Source organism: Eretmochelys imbricata, chromosome 12 (assembly GCF_965152235.1).
Source record: "Eretmochelys imbricata isolate rEreImb1 chromosome 12, rEreImb1.hap1, whole genome shotgun sequence".
NCBI classification, from domain to species: domain Eukaryota; kingdom Metazoa; phylum Chordata; order Testudines; family Cheloniidae; genus Eretmochelys; species Eretmochelys imbricata.
The window spans coordinates 43,421,640-43,438,516 of NC_135583.1; the positions used below are offsets into that span (position 1 = coordinate 43,421,640).

Genomic DNA, 16,877 nt, shown 5'->3' on the forward strand with positions numbered 1-16,877 from the left:
AATCCATACCATCCTCCAGATCATTTATGAAGATATTGAACAAAACCGGCCCCAGGACCGACCCCTGGGGCACTCCACTTGACACCGGCTGCCAACTAGACATGGAGCCATTGATCACTACCCGTTGAGCCCGACAATCTAGGCAACTTTCTACCCACCTTATAGTGCATTCATCCAGCCCGTACTTCTTTAACTTGCTGACAAGAATACTGTGGGAGACGGTGTCAAAAGCTTTGCTAAAGTCAAGAAACAATACATCCACTGCTTTCCCTTCATCCACAGAACCAGTAATCTCATCATAGAAGGCGATTAGATTAGTCAGGCATGACCTTCCCTTGGTGAATCCATGCTGACTGTTCCTGATCACTTTCCTCTCATGTAAGTGCTTCAGGATTGATTCTTTGAGGATCTGCTCCATGATTTTTCTGGGGACTGAGGTGAGGCTGACTGGCCTGTAGTTCCCAGGATCCTCCTTCCCTTTTTTAAAGATTGGCACTACATTAGCCTTTTTCCAGTCATCCGGGACTTCCCCCGTTTGCCACGAGTTTTCAAAGATAATGGCCAATGGCTCTGCAATCACAGCCGCCAGTTCCTTTAGCACTCTCGGATGCAACTCGTCCGGCCCCATGGACTTGTGCACATCCAGCTTTTCTAAATAGTCCCTAACCACCTCTTTCTCCACAGAGGGCTGGCCATCTATTCCCCATGTTGTGATGCCCAGCACCGCAGTCTGGGAGCTGACCTTGTTCGTGAAGACAGAGGCAAAAAAAGCATTGAGTACATTAGCTTTTTCCACATCCTCTGTCACTAGGTTGCCTCCCTCATTCATTAAGGGGCCCACACTTTCCTTGGCTTTCTTCTTGTTGCCAACATACCTGAAGAAACCCTTCTTGTTACTCTTAACATCTCTTGCTAGCTGCAGCTCCAGGTGCGATTTGGGCCTCCTAATTTAATTCCTACATGCCCGAGCAATATTTTTATACTCTTCCCTGGCCATATGTCCAACCTTCCACTTCTTGTAAGCTTCTTTTTTATGCTTAAGATCCGCTAGGATTTCACCGTTAAGCCAAGCTGGTCGCCTGCCTTATTTACTATTCTTTCAGCACATCGGGATGGTTTGTCCCTGTAACCTCAACAGGGATTCCTTGAAATACAGCCAGCTCTCCTGGACTCCTTTCCCCTTCATGTTAGTCCCCCAGGGGATCCTACCTATCCGTTCCCTGAGGGAGTCGAAGTCTGCTTTCCTGAAGTCCAGGGTCCGTATCCTGCTGCTTACCTTTCTTCCCTGTGTCAGGATCCTGAACTCAACCAACTCATGGTCACTGCCTCCCAGATTCCCATCCACTTTTGCTTTTAACCTAAGCTGGTGAAAGTAAGCTTAGGAGGTTTTCATGTAGGTCCCCACATCTGTACCCTAGAGTTCAGAGTGGGGGAGGAACCTTGACACCTCACATAAGAGATTCTGACCGCCACCTTCCCAGCAGGCTTCTCTTCTCTGCCTGGGACTGTGAAAAATTGTCTCTATCCTGATTCTCTTCCCTTGGAGTCTTCCTAACAGAACCCAAGTTGCCCTTATATCTCTCAGCATGTCCTTTTACATATTCACATGACCTTCCTATTCCCTCAGACCCCTCACTTGAAAAGCAATTCTGTGAAAGGGGGCCAGTCTTGGAACAAGTGTATGTACATCCCAGGACCAGTGCCTTGCTGCATAAGAGACCAAATATCAATCTTTGAACTGCCAAGAGAGTTTTGCTTCTGTGGGACAGTGCAGATCACAAAACCCAAAGTGAAGCGCATGAGTGCTGGGGACAAAGTACTCTGAGTCAAAGGGATATGGCTACAGAATGAACTTCCAAAGGAGACTGGTTGTTTGCAGAGTCCAAGCACCTCAAGGAAATGTTGCAAAACCTTATTCATTGATAGTGCCTTTCCAGCATAAAAAGAATAACATTCACAACACTCCAAAAACAAGCAAACATAAGAACGGCCGTACTGGGTCAGACCAAAGCTCCATCTAGCCCAGTATCCTGTCTTCCGACAGTGGCTAATGCCAAGTGCTTCAGAGGGAATGAACAGAACAGGTAATCAAGTGATCCATCCCCCTGTGGCCTATTCCCAGCTTCTGGGAAACAGAGGCTAGGGACACTTCTCAGAGCATTGTTTTTCCTCTCTACCCATCTTGGTTAATAGCCATTGATGGACCTATCCTCCGTGAACTTATCTAGCTCTCTTCTGATTCTCTGGTCATGGTATTTGCCACAGCATCCTTCCCTTACCTCAGCATCATATTCCAGCATGTGAACTTTTACTTACAATCTGATACATCCTCCTTTGGAAATTCTCCTTGTGGATGACACTTCCCCCCCCCCCCCCCCCCCCCATGGTGAATGTGCTCATGGTATTGGCCAGAAAGCAATGTCCATTGTGGTTACCTGCCTCCCCCCCACAAGGGTGGAAACCCAACTTTTCTCCACTTTCCTTTGACTGCTGATGGTGGAGTGAGCTCGGAGCACTGTGCCCTTAATGCTTGTCCTCTCAGATTTCTCTTTCTCTGCACCTTTTGGGTGCTGCTTTTTAATGTAGTTAATTTTAAGTGCCTGTGCTGATGGGGGAAATCCGGTATGGCTAGACATCTTGGGCTGCTTCCCCTAATATCAGACACATTGGTCCAGTTTCCCCCTCTAGCTATTTTCCCTGCCTTGGATCCACTGACACTGCAAGCAGCATGGATGAGGTTACTAAGAAAGCCACCTGCCCTTGTGTTTGGGGAGGTCAAAACCCAGATGTGCGTGATCTGTAAAGAGCAGGAGGGCTGTCTCAGTTCTCAAGTGCTGGGGAAGCTCTTCAGGCCACCTGGCTAACTTTGAGAGAGATCTTGATTCAGGACACTTATTGACAAAATGGTTTTTTACCTGGCATCTGTGCTATTGAGGTCCCTGCTCTTCTGGAGATGATGAGGAGAGTGAAGGCTAGTGCCAGAAACTCTTTACTCCTGAGCTTTGCTATGCTGTCTTAGGCCTCTGACATGGCTCTCAGGGGCTGCGAGATGTATGGGCCTGTGGTGCCCAGGCTCCAGCAAATTCAGGACCCAGGGGGCCTGGCTCCACCAATGTTTGGGGACAGGTCTCTCCCCTTGCCCTGCCTCCTGCCCCCATACACCCCTCCAGAGTGTCCCTGCCTGCCCTGGGCAGCGGGCGGCTGCTCCCTGCAGCTCCACGCTTCTTCGCCAGCCGCTGCCGGCTACAACGGAGCAGTGCTGGGGCAGGTTGAGGCAGCTGCTGTGCTTGAGGAGGGGAGAAGGTGCATGGCAGCCCCACCCTGGCAGGTGACTCTGAGTTGACTCCAAGAGGGAGGGTGGTGCTTATCCTGGCTGGACCTCCTGAGCAGCAGCCTGGGGGGGCTTGGCTGAGTGTCATGCTGGCCCACCCCCAGAGCTCGCTGCTGCCAGTGGGGAGAGGGCTGCAGGGAGTTGTCCTCTCTGGCCCTTTGCCCCAGCGCAGCCTGCCTGGGGTACCCCAAACTCCGCATCCTGGCCCAGCCCTGCACTCTAACCTTCTGGCCCAGCCCATACCCAGCACCCAAACTCCCTCCCAGAGCCTGCAGCCCTGCTACACACCATTCCCCAGCCCAGCCCAGAGCCTGCACCCAAACCCATTCCTGCTTTAAGCAGGTATGGGTGGGAGATGCGGGATTTGGGCCTATTCTGGGCACCACCAAAAATTATACAAACCTGCTGCCCCTGGTTCTACAGCACTGGGGCTCTTCAACCCCCAGGACCTGTGGAAACTTCCAGTCCTTGGGGCCTGCTCTACAGTCCATTTTCATAGAATCATAGAATATCAGGGTTGGAAGGGACCTCAGGAGGTCATCTAGTCCAACCCCCTGCTCAAAAGCAGGACCAATCCCCAATTAAATCATCCCAGCCAGGGCTTTGTCAAACCAGACCTTAAAAACTTCTAAGGAAGGAGATTCCACCACCTCCCTAGGCAACGCATTCCAGTGTTTCACCACCCTCCTAGTGAAAAAGTTTTTCCTAATATCCATCCTAAACCTCCCCCACTGCAACTTGAGACCATTACTCCTTGTCCTGTCCTCTTCCACCACTGAGAATAGTCTAGAACCATCCTCTAGACTATTGATCAAAAATTATCAAATTGGTCACATTTTAAAAAATATTCGTTACACAGCATGCATAATTTATATTAACTGCATCAAAAGCTTCAATTCCAGAATGTTGGGGTAACATAATACTTAGCAGTTCAAGAAAAACTGATAGCACAACTGAAGCAGCTATCCCGAAATGGTTATATTATTCCAGTATATTGGAAACAAACTAACTTAGTACATACCCAGATTAGCACCTGTGATTGGTGATCTACAAATCAGAGAAAGAACTGAAGTGATTGTGCATTTAAATCTGTATTTAGGGCATAAACATAAAACTGTGTGCAAGGGAGTAAAAATTCCTCCACAAAGAGTAGCTGATATTTAACCTGCTACGCTGATACAGTGATACGATTCAAATAAATTGTGTTTGCTTATTCCCATGTACAAACCCTGCTGTAAGATCATGTATTTGCATTACCTGAGAAATGTGCTTCTCAGATCAAAACACCAGGAGACCTTTACTAAAAAAGTAGTGAGACTTCTGTGCATTTGACAGGTTTAAATCAGTTCCAGTGTAGTCTCTCTTCTCACACTCGGACAGCTGAGATCAGCCAAGGAACGTGAACTGGCCTAGAGCTGTAGGTATGGAGGACTGTGCATTAGAAGGCCCTCAAACCGGGAACTTGCATTTCCCTTTATTTGATAGGCACTAGCCTGCAGACTTCCAGAGCACACTGCAAGCGCATTTATTTATCCAGGCTTTTCCGAAAGCCGGAGTTAGGCTGGAAGCAGTTTTAGTATTGTTGATATAGACAGTTTATTTTGGTTTGTGATTTCATCCTAGCACTATCGCTACGGGAGCCTGCATGACCATGAGAGCTTTATTCCTACAGGACTGGTTATCTGGCCAGAGCATGTTCTCTATCACCCCCAGCCTTGGAGAAACAGGCACCTCTTCCTACTGCTACTGGCTCTCGCCCTGCTCTGCCCCCAGTGAGGCAACCCCTGCAATGCTCTCCCCTACTAGCCCCCCACTCCTCTTCCTCCTGGCTAGGTGCCCCTAATGCTCTCCTCTGATAGCCCCCCTCCTGTTCCCCCTGGCTAGCCCCCCTAGTGCTCCCCCTGGCTAGCCCCCCACTCCTCTTCCTCCTGGCTAGGTGCCCCTAATGCTCTCCTCTGATAGCCCCCCTCCTGTTCCCCCTGGCTAGCCCCCCTAGTGCTCCCCCTGCTAGCCCCCCACTCCTCTTCCTCCTGGCTAGGCGCCCCTAATGCTCTCCTCTGATAGCCCCCCTAGTGCTCCCCCTGCTAGCCCCCCACTCCTCTTCCTCCTGGCTAGGCGCCCCCAATGCTCTCCTCTGATAGCCCCCCTCCTGTTCCCCCTGGCTAGCCCCCCTAGTGCTCCTCCTGGCTAGGCCCCCCCAATGCTCTCCTCTGATAGCCCCCCTCCTGTTCCCCCTGGCTAGCCCCCCACTCCTCTTCCTCCTGGCTAGGCCCCCCCATGCTCTCCTCTGATAGCCCCCCTCCTGTTCCCCCTGGCTAGCCCCCCTAGTGCTCCCCCTGCTAGCCCCCCACTCCTCTTCCTCCTGGCTAGGCCCCCCCAATGCTCTCCTCTGATAGCCCCCCTCCTGTTCCCCTTGGCTAGCCCCCCTAGTGCTCCCCCTGCTAGCCCCCCACTCCTCTTCCTCCTGGCTAGGCCCCCCCAATGCTCTCCTCTGATAGCCCCCCTCCTGTTCCCCCTGGCTAGCCCCCCTAGTGCTCCCCCTGCTAGCCCCCCACTCCTCTTCCTCCTGGCTAGGCCCCCCCAATGCTCTCCTCTGATAGCCCCCCTCCTGTTCCCCCTGGCTAGCGCCCCCCCCCCCCGGGTTAGGCACCCTCCAATGTTCTCCTCTGCTAGCCCCCCTCCTTTCCCCCCAGAGCTCCCCTGCTAGCCCCCCCCACTCCTGTTACTCCTGGCTAGGCCCCCCTCCATGCCCTGCCCCCTAGCTAGCCCCCCATGCGCTCCTGCCTGTGCTGTCCACGCCTCCCCGACTAGCCCCCCCCTTTCCACCCCCGCTCTGTACTTGGCTAGGCCCCCCCCAGTGCCCTAACTTGCCCCCAGTTCTCTGCTCCGCCCCGCCCCGCCCCCCCCCCGAAGCAGGCGCGGCAGCTGAGGGGCTCCGGCCCCAGCCTCCGCTCCGGCAGGGGGCGGGGCCCGGCAGGCGGTGTCCGTTATGCTAATGAGCCCGTGGGCGCGGCTGGGAGTCCGCCGCGGCGAGCGCGAGGCGCCGCCGCTGAGGGGGAGGCCGGGGCCGCGCCGGGGCCCATGGAGGCGGCGGCGCTGGAGGAGGCAGCGGCGGCGGCGGGAGCCGGCGGCGCCCGCGGAAGCCGGCCCGGGAGCCGCGGGGGCATCCGGGTGCTGAAGGTGAGCGGGCCGGGCCGGGGGCTTGGGGGCGGCCGGCCCTACCCCGGAGCGAGGGGCCCGCGGCCGGAGCAGGGCCTCCCCGTGCGGCGCGCGCTCTCCGCCCCCCGACGGGGCGCACGGTGCCGGCCGCCGGAGCGCTCCGGGGCGTCAGACCCCGACGTGCCAGGCCCGGGAGATGCGGCGCAGGACGGCGGCCCCTGCTGCCGGGGGGCTCGGGGCGGGGGCCACACACTCGCGGCGCTGCCCTCCGGGGCTGGGGGGCCGGCGGCGGCGGCGCCCAAGCCCGGGGAGCGTGAGCTGGAGACCCGCGGCCAGGGCTTCGTCCCAGGCGCGGCGTCCTGGCGAGCGGCTGGAAGAAAGCGCGTCCCCCCGCACGTCCCGGAGAGGTGAGCCCTGGGCCCCACGGCTCCCAGCACCGGGGTGATCTGTGGACCTTAATCAGGGTGCGGGCGGGGCACTGGCAAGTTCCCTAATGCACCGTTCCGCCCCGCGCTCCCCAGCTGCATGTGGGCATCGCCTCTCGTTTCCCTGGCTTGATCCTGGGCCCGCAGCTCTTCATCCATCTGCTGATCTCACACTGTGATACGTCTTGGTGGTGGACGTGTCTAACGGGTCGTCATCCATCGTGTCTGGCTCCTGAAGCAGTCTGTGAATGTCAGAAGAAGGGAATTTACCCCTTGGCAGCCCAGGGAGTGGACTTTGGATTATGTGAATTTCTCCTCCAAGACCTCTTGCAGAGGAAACCCCAACAGACTTCTAATGAAGCCATATGTTGGTTACACTGGTGTCCTAATAATGCTGTGGTCAGAAGTTCATGGTGATTACCATAGTATAGACAGGACTTAACTTATAACCATGACATTCACTTGCCCCAGAGGCATATACAAAACCTCTCCCCTTCCCTCCAAGAAGGCATACTTTTCTTTTACTCCCTTTCTTTGGTATTGTCTGGTTCTGTATTTATTCAAATAGCATCACCAGTGAGCCTGGCACTTTAGCAAAAATAAAATGGTCCTTGCCACGAGAAGATTAGTCTGAGTTAGAGTACAGCAAGGGGTGGCAAATTGCGGAGTTGGTGACAACAAGGGAGGCATCAGCAAAAGCTTTAGTGTCAAGAAATGAGACACACTCTTGCGTTGATATGATGCTGTCTTAAGAGTAGAACACTTAACACAGCAGTAATAAATAGACAAGCTTAAATGGTAAAAACAGAGAGTGGGAGGGATCAAGATTTGGAAGAAGGGGTTCTTAAGAGCCAAGACTCCTGTGTTCTCGCCTCAGTTCTACCACAGGCTTCTCATGTGACCTTGAGTGAGTCACTAGCTGGTTAAAAGTACTTTAAAAATAGTTCCCTTACCTGTGTTACTAATAACACTTCCAGCTTGTTTCACACAGGAATCTGTGTTGGGAAAGGGCATTTATTTGGCAAAGCCAGCAGAACTGCTTGCTTTACTCCTACTGTACTTGAGATCCAGCACACCTCTTCTTCTGAGGAGTTTCATACAAGGAGGCAAAAACAGGAGTCCTCAGTGCCTGCTGTGCTTCCCTCCAAATTATCATCTTTGCTGTCGTAGTCTGAGTGTCTGTGTATAGTTGCAGCCTGCCAGCAGCATTCCAGTCACGCTCTGGCTTCCACTTGCAGGGTGACCCCAACACACTCCTGGTCCTGGATTTTCCCCAAAACGTGTGTTCTGCACTGTCCAGCTTTCTTGGCGAGAGTTCAGATATTAGAGGTCTGTTGCCTCTGTAAGGAGTCAATATACAACAGTTTGGTACTTTAATTGGCATTACCAAACAATTCAGTTTAAGCACAGCAATGGATTAGTTTTGACTAAAGAATAAAACAAGTTTAATTACAAAGAGGTAGAATTTAAATGAGTACAAGTATAAGGTATTAAAGTCAGAAATGGTTACAAGAGAAAGATGAAACGCTTTCTAGTAACTAAAACTTAACAAACTAGACTTGGTTCAAGGTAAAATCCTTACCACATGTTCTTAGCAATAGGGCTGACCAAATTCTCAGGTCAGAACTCCTCCCAAAGTCCAAAGGCTGTTGTCTTAGGTGAAAGAGATAGGAAGAGAAAGAGAATATCTGGTGTGTTTTTGTCCCTCGCTTTTATAGTCCAGTCAACCTTTGAAATGCATTTGCCTGAGGGTTACCCCTAGATAAAGTGCCTTCCCACTGTGAGCATAGAGAGTGCCTGCCTTCCTCTGTTGCCAAAGAATGGCCACTTGACGGGTGATTGCCAATCAACTTTGCTGACACCTGGCTAGAGGCATTAGCGTGTCCTTTGAGATTGAGAAACAGGTTTACCCCCTTCCCTGGTGTAAACATTTCAGTCAGAATTTCAGTTTATGTTGATAACTCTTAATATGCATTTTATACATACATTACACAAAAATATTGATCAATGTATTATCAGTTTTTAAATGATACCTCACAAGGCATATCTTGTACAAAGATTATTACAGTAGTGTGTAGGGTGTGACTGCAGCGGGGCATTCAGTCACAATGATCACATACTATTTTTGCAAAAAGAAAAGGAGTACTTGTGGCACCTTAGAGACTAACCAATTTATTTGAGCATAAGCTTTCGTGGGCTACAGCTCACTTCATCGGATGCATACTGTGGAAAGATCTTCTGTACTTTCCACAGTATGCATACGATGAAGTGAGCTGTAGCTCACGAAAGCTTATGCTCAGATAAATTGGTTAGTCTCTAAGGTGCTACAAGTACTCCTTTTCTTTTTGCAGATACAGACTAACATGGCTGTTACTCTGAAACCAAACTATTTTTGGTTTTTTTACACCAGACTCCACCTCTGTTAGTGCACAGGATGAACCTGATCTGGGGATGAATATGGGGATACAGTCGGCTGTTGTCTATAGGACTCTGCCTTGTTTATTGCAGAAGTTTGTTGGTGACGCTGGACACTCTGTGCCGGCAACAGTTGGAATATGTGTAGTGAATGAGGCAAGGAATTGCAGGAGGAGAAATGATGGTTTCGTGGTTAAGACAAGTGAATGCTGCCCTGGAGAATTGGATTCTATTCCTACCTCTTCCACAGAGTCACTGTACTATTAGTAGAAGAGCAGGAATAGGATTGCCCAAAACTAAAGGCCTACCCTCTCAGCTAAAGGGGCAGAACCACTGAATCCAGGCTACAAGTGATTTTTGGGGGCACAAAGTGGGGAAAAAAATAGGAGCGGGAGTGAGGTCAAAGGTTAATAACGAGGGATCCAGAGGGGGACACTGAGCAGATTGCTCCAGGCAGTGCCCACTGTTCCTCAAAGGCATCTAAGGAGGAACTCTGCCTGGAGGTGAGAATGGACAAGGGAACAGAAATAGGCCCTAAGTCACAGAGCACCCATGCCCATCTAGCTTCTTCCTCCTGGAGTGGTGGATGGTCAGCGCCAGGAGAAGGTTGATAAGAAGGTCTCACAACTTTGTGGGGTCATGGATGGGGTGTGCCAGGAACAGGGGAAAGTATAGCCAGAACCTCAGTAAGAGGGACTGCAACCTGACATACCCCATGTAGATGTATGCTAGGGTCTCCCCCTCACTGCAGGAATGACAAGTGTTGGGAAAATTCGTGAACTGTGCCAGGTACAGGCCTATGTTTGTGGCTCTGTGAAGGAGCTTTCAACAAACATCCCCAGCGGGCTGTGGGCTACAGAGTCACAGTGTGATTTTGGGTAAATCACTTAAATCGAACTTTTCACAGGTGACCACTAATATTAGTTCCTCATTTTCTGAATGCCTGACTCGAGACTCCAGGGTCTGACTTCAGTTGCTGCTGTGAGTGCACAGCACCTCTGCAAGTCAGTGAGAGGTGTACTGTGAACATATAAACGTATAATGCTAATTACTCTAAATCAGGTCCTAGTTATCTAAAATTGGGCACCCAAAATCAGTAGAAACTTTTGACCTTGATCTCTGTCTCTTATTTCCCTATCCATAAGATGGGGGTAGTATCATCCCCTCTTCTCATAGGGGTGTTGTGAAATACATTAATTGTTTGTGAAACATTTACATACTATAGGGATGAGCTCCATAGAAAGTCCAGGAAGAAATTAGTAATTCTGTCTTCAGAGCAGGGTTTAAATAGTGTGCAGTAAACAAGGCATGGAGCCACACAAAAAACAGTGAGAAAACAAAATATTGAATAACTACCCATTAATTGAGTTGTATCCATCTTGTGCCCTGGGTGAGGCTGGTGTCTTGTGGAAATGAATAGTATATGATCATGTAATTAAAGATAGCATCATAACACATATGCCCAAGGGAGCCAAACTAAGGCTGCACAGGCCACCTTAATTCTGGCATTTCCTAACTTCTGAGTGCTTAACTTTGCAACCCTTACTGATGTTTGGTTTCAGAGTAACAGCCGTGTTAGTCTGTATTCGCAAAAAGAAAAGGAGTACTTGTGGCACCTTAGAGACTAACCAATTTATTTGAGCATAAGCTTTCGTGAGCTACAGCTCACTTCATCGGATGCATACTGTGGAAACTGCAGAAGACATTATATACACCATGTCTCTGTGTATATAATGTCTTCTGCAGTTTCCACAGTATGCATCCGATGAAGTGAGCTGTAGCTCACGAAAGCTTATGCTCAAATAAATTGGTTAGTCTCTAAGGTGCCACAAGTACTCCTTTTCTTTTTACTGATGTTTGTTTAACATAATTTGTGTGTGTGTGTGCGTGTATGCAACTTCCTAGCTTTTAAAAAAGCAAACCAAAAAAGACCAGTTCCATCACGTGGCATCACACTGACGCCCAAGTGGGTCATCAGCAGGGTTGAAACCTTTAGATCCACCACAAGGACTTCTGCTACTTGAGCTAACAGAGTAATCAATAACAATAGTAGGTTGGCATCCTCTGTGTGGACCAGCACTGCAGGGGGATGAGACACATACTTTGAGTCAGTTTCAGCAGATATTTGCTGACAGCAGAGGAATGATGAGACTTGGGAATCTTGAGTTCCATTCTAGGCTACCGAGGGAAATGTGCTGTGGTGGGTACAGAGACTTCTTCTCTTTTCCCCCCAAGTTTGACCCCTTTAGTCCTGTCCCTGTCCTGTCTCTTCCCCACCCCAGGCTCCTCATCCCATTCTCATTCTCTTTGCCTTCCCAGTCTCACCTCCTCCATCTTTTTGTCCCAGTCCTAGTCTCACTCTCTGGGCTCACTCTCTGAGTCCCAGTCTCCCCCCTTTCTCTCCACACTTAGTTCCAGTCTCTCCCCTCCCTGTCTCTTGTTGAGGCACACTCAGTTCATGCCGTGCGCCTCTGCTTCTTGTCAGATCTGCCTCCTCTCCATCCACCTGCCCCCATTTCCTACCACTGGTTTCTAGTCCCAGTCTCATTGTCCATCCAGCCCCAGTCTCCCCACTTCCTTGTCTGATTTTAGGGCTCTCCCAGGCTCTTTCCTTCCCCTCACCCTACTGTGTACCACACTGGCTCTCAGTCTCACCCTACCTGTCCAGTCAGTTCCAGTCTCTACTCCCCCTGCTCCCAGTCTTCATGCCCAATCTGTGTCGTCGTCCCCCTGTGCCAATTTCACCAGACACTTTGTCCTAATCTACTCCTTTCCCTCCTCCCAATTCAGCTTTTGTCCCCTGTGCATTTGAATCAAACAGCTTCTATCTTGTTTCTGCCTAAATGCCCTCTGGGAGATCATTGAGAACACTGAAGAGACAGGCTCCTGCTCTCAGTTCTAATGTCTGGTGGTCCCACCACAACCTGGAGCAGCTGGTAAATGTCATTATGGGGGAAAATTTGGCTTTGTGCCTGTATCCTGGGCTCGAGCATGCTCTGTGGTAATGGTGCACATGTAGTTGAGGAGCTGAAGCATGCTCAGTTGCTCTGTGCCGCTGGAGGATGTGCAATCTCAAGCATGGTCAGTAAGTACAGAATCTTCAGAGATTTTTGGCTACTAAAATCAAAGAAGCCTCCACTGAGTGTGTGAACTGTGATTCTTCCCTCCCCTCCCCAAAGTTTATAGTTTGGCCTAATTTGGGAAAATTTTAATGGGAATGTTAAAAGGCATATTCCTGACACACAGGCCAGCCAGACCTCCTCCCCTTTTCATGTCCCTGCTCCAAAGCATGGGGACCAGAACTTTTCAAAGAATTCTTTAACATGGGCATAACATAAGAATTGCTATACAGTGTCAGACATTTTTCCCTAGCCTCGTTCTCAGAAACTGTTTTGCCTGAAATTTTCTAAAAAGAAGTTCAGCTGGAAACAGACACCCGGCATGGAAAATTGGAGCCCAAATGGTTAAAATTTGGCAAAGATATAGGCAATTGAAAACAGGGTCTTATAATGGGAAATGTCTTGGGGCTTCAGCTCTGTGTGAGGCACCTGCCGGGGTTTGGGGCTTCAGCCCTGTGGGGAGGGAGGTCTTGGGGCTTCAGCAATGCTCCTTCTGAAGCCCTGAGTCCTGGCAGGTATATCCTGTGGGGTTGAAGCCCCAAGACCCCCCTCCCTGCTGGGGAGAAGAAGCTCCTAGCCCTACCACCCAAATCCAGGGCAGAAGCCCTGAGTATCCTCCCCCTCCCCCCCGCCCCCAGTCTGGTAGGCAGAGAATGGCGGGGGGGAGAGGGGGGAGCGTGGAGAGCTCCACGAGCCACACTTTAACTGTAAAAGAGCCACATACGTTTTGCGAGCTGTGGTTTGGTCACCACTGTTGTAGAGGATGAAATGTTGCATTGCTAGTGAGGTGATAGGTGCTTATGGGAATCTAGCACCACCATCTGTAAGCAAAGCTAACTCCAGAAGGATTTCTTAGATACTCTGATGAGCCTCTCTCTCATCTCTCTCTGATGAGCCTCTATTTTCTAATAGAGGAAAATCTAGTTGACAACATTGACTGCTAAAGTGACAAACTATTGTAAAAATTATTTTGCTATGTGGAATATGCATCTGGCACTTTGGGACTCTGAGGCAGAGTGAGAAAAATTATTTGTTTTACAATGTAATATTGATTTGCCTAACACTTTACTGTGATAGGTTTAGGGCATGTCCGTTTGGAGCAGTGGCCTTCACTCTTCACAGATTATGAGCTTGAACACCTGCTGTGGAACGAACAGCTAGCATAGTGAGGTTTGAATTGAGCCATTTCTGCTTTTAGGGCACTTTCTTGTTAGTAGTAGTGGTAGAGTCAGGCCCTTCAAGAGAAATTTGGAGCCCTAGTACAGAATGTTCACTGGGGCCTCACTCCCTGCAATTTCACTTTATTTACACAGACATTAGACATTTTGCGGGGAGCCCTGGACTTGGGGCCTTGATACAGTTGTCTTCCTTTTCCCCACTTCTTGTCAGCCCTGGGTAGAGCTGTATTTCTAGGCAAGAGGGAAGGAGCATGACTATGTCATTAAGGAGACAATTCCATATTCATAGAATCACAGAATATCAGGGTTGGAAGGGACCTCAGGAGGTCATCTAGTCCAACCCCCTGCTCAAAGCAGGACCGATCCCCAACTAAATCATCCCAGCCAGGGCTTTGTCAAGCCTGACCTTAAGAACTTCTAGGGAAGGAGATTCCACCACCTCCCTAGGTAACGCATTCCAGTGTTTCACCATCCTCCTAGTGAAAAAGTTTTTCCTAATATCCAACCTAAATCTCCCCCACTGCAACTTGAGACCATTACTCCTTGTCCTGTCATCTGCTACCACTGAGAACAGTCTAGAGCCATCCTCTTTGGAACCCCCTTTCAGGTAGTTGAAAGCAGCTATCAAATCCCCCCTCATTCTTCTCTTCTGAAGACTAAACATCCCCAGTTCCTTCAGCCACTCCTCATAAGTCATGTGTTCCAGTCCCCTAATCATTTTTGTTGCCTTCCGCTGGACTCTTTCCAATTTTTCTAATGCATCCTTGTTGAATCATCAAAGTGTCAAACAAGTCAGCTCGGATAGAGGATTTGGTCCCATCTGTGGTTTAATTTTCCTGCTAATCGTGTGCTTCTCTTTAGTAATGGGTGAGATCCAAAGAGGTGAAGGATGTTTCTAGATCATAGAGATAAAGGGTGTTGCAGATGCTTTCCAGGCACAATCCAGGGGCCACTTCCAGCCTTACCTTAGTTTATTCAGTCTCCTCACATGTCTTGTCCACAACTGTTATGCCTGAGGGCATTCTGTGCCAAAAAATAAAAAATTCTGCACACAATATTTTAAAATTCTGCAAGCTTTATTTGTCGATAAATAAATGCAGAGGCTTCAGCATGGTGGTGGGGAGCATAGGCCACTGGCTGTACAAAGGTGGGAGATTACCCTGCAGCCTCCCCATCCCCTACCCCCAGGACAAGGACTCAGTGGTGAGGCTGCACCGAACCCTGACACAGCACAAGGCCTGAGTATACCACAGAAACACCCTGTGGCCCTGCCCCTTTGTGCTAGGTGCACCTGTGGGGCAGGCAGGCTCAACCAGGCAGGATCCAAGTGTGGAGGGGCTCAGTGTGGGGTGAGAAGATTCTGTGTGAGACTATCTGGGTGCAGGCAGCTCAGTGGGGGGTCTAGGTGTGGGGGGATCTGGATGCACAGAGGCTCATTGGGGGGGTTCCAGGTGCAGGGGCAATGGGACTCTGCCGGGGCTTTCAGGTGAAAGTGGTGGGGGCTCAGCGGAGGGGTCTGAGTGTTTGGGGCTCAGCGGGGGGTCTGGATCCTGGGGGGAGTGGGGCTTCGTGGGGTGGAGGTCTGGGTGCAGCTAGTTGGGGGTCTGGATGTGGGGGCTCAGGGTGGTGCAGGGGGGTTGGGCGTGTCAGGGTGGGGGTTTGAGTGCAGGGAGCTCAGTGTGGGGATGGTTTGGGTGCAGGGGTGGGGGTCCGGAGGCAGGGGGTCTGGGTGCAGGAGGGCTCCAGGTGCAGGGGTTGAGGTTCAGTGGGATGGGGTTCAGGTATGGAGGGCTAGTGGGGTTCTGGGTATATGGGGTGAGGCTTGGCAGGGGTGTCTGGGTATGGGAGGTCCAGATGCATGGGGATTGGGTGGATGGGGGAGCAGCTCCCCATCCAGTGACCCACCCTCCCCCCCCCCCGCAGCTGAGGAGCGATGGGGGCAGGAAGCATGGAAGAATGCTGAGCTTCCTGCAGCTGGGGGAGGATTCTCGGGGGAGGGGGGTCTGACACAGCCCCATCCACTCCTTTGCAGGGGAAGAAGAAATCCTGTCCTCTCCAGCTTCCAGCCCAGCCAGGGCTATCAGGTGATCTCGGCTCAGGGTAGGAGCCAAAGGATGGGGTGTTCCCAGCCTTGCGGTGATTTACCTCTCCGCCGGCTGCTCCAGGTGCTTGAAACGATGAACCTGCGCAGCTAGGTAGTGGTGCGTGACTGCTCTTGCAGCTTCCCTTTGTTTCCCTGTCAGAAAGTCATTTTTCTGTGGGGAAGCAAAGAAATCTGCAGGGGACATGAATTCTGTGCACGTGTAGTGGCGCAGAATTCCCCCAGGAGTAAGCAGCTGTTTGGATGACTGCAATCCATGAGGGATGAGGGGAATTTGGGAAAGCAGAAGGAGAGGTGGGTGAGGTGTGGAAATTACACTTGGCTGGTCATTGGAGGTGTTGGAGAAGGAAAGCAACAGGCAATCTATTGGATTTCAGTCTTCGTGCCAGCAGCTAACCATCTACTTTTGATGTCCTTTAGAGGAACATGAAGTGCAATGGGAGCAGAAACTGCTTGAACAGGAGGAGTCGATTTGGCTCCCGTGAGAGAGACTGGCTGAAAGAGGATGTTGGGCGAGGCTGTGTGTACATTTATGGAGCAGACTCTGCAACTGCAACCTCTTCTGACCTGCACTTGGTCCTTTGTACAGTGGATACCCTGGCATCTGAGATCTGTGATGGAGAGGGTAGGGAGAACCTCTATTTGCAGCTCCATGGAGACCTGGTCAGGTAAGGACAGAAGGAAAGGGTAAATCCAATTCCAGAAGTGGATGGAGGGCAGTGCTTTCTTGCTGTGGGCAAATGAATGTGAATGAAACTAGGGCTGATTTAAAGTAGGTAGGTATAGCCTTATGATTCATTTTGGGTGCAAGATGCACTAGTCACTAATAACAGGTCTGTTCTTTGGTGGCTATTTAGAGATTAATTAAGATGATGACTGGTGAGACATACATAGAGACTGAGTTTTATTTGTACGATGTTTATTATAAACAAAATCACAGAACTAGGAAACAAGATAAGACTAATAGCTGAATTTGCATCATGTATACTCAGGAATCAGTGGGGCTGTGGATTCCCCTTAAAATGAGATTGTGTTATTAGGTCTAATGTGGCTTTATGCTAACTATTACCACTAGTCCTCAAGCTGAATACTAGGCTTCAGACTCACTGCAAAGCCCATTTTAAAATAATCTTTGTTGTTTTTTTTATC

The 16,877-nt window shown here is 50.4% G+C and overlaps 1 protein-coding gene across 4 annotated transcripts in view; it reads left to right on the plus strand.

The window, feature by feature from the left end:
- Positions 1-6,389: 6,389 nt before the first annotated feature.
- PHLPP2 (PH domain and leucine rich repeat protein phosphatase 2) overlaps positions 6,390-16,877 on the plus strand; it is a 141,613-nt gene continuing 131,125 nt past the window's right edge. For all 4 annotated transcript variants that reach the window (XR_013347619.1, XM_077830931.1, XM_077830934.1 and 1 more), the window contains exons 1-2: positions 6,390-6,511; positions 16,149-16,396. Coding sequence is in view for 3 of the 4 variants with exons in the window: in XM_077830931.1 (XP_077687057.1) it covers positions 6,413-6,511; positions 16,149-16,396 (347 nt within the window). In the remaining variant the exon portion in view is untranslated. The remainder of the gene's footprint in view (positions 6,512-16,148; positions 16,397-16,877) is intronic.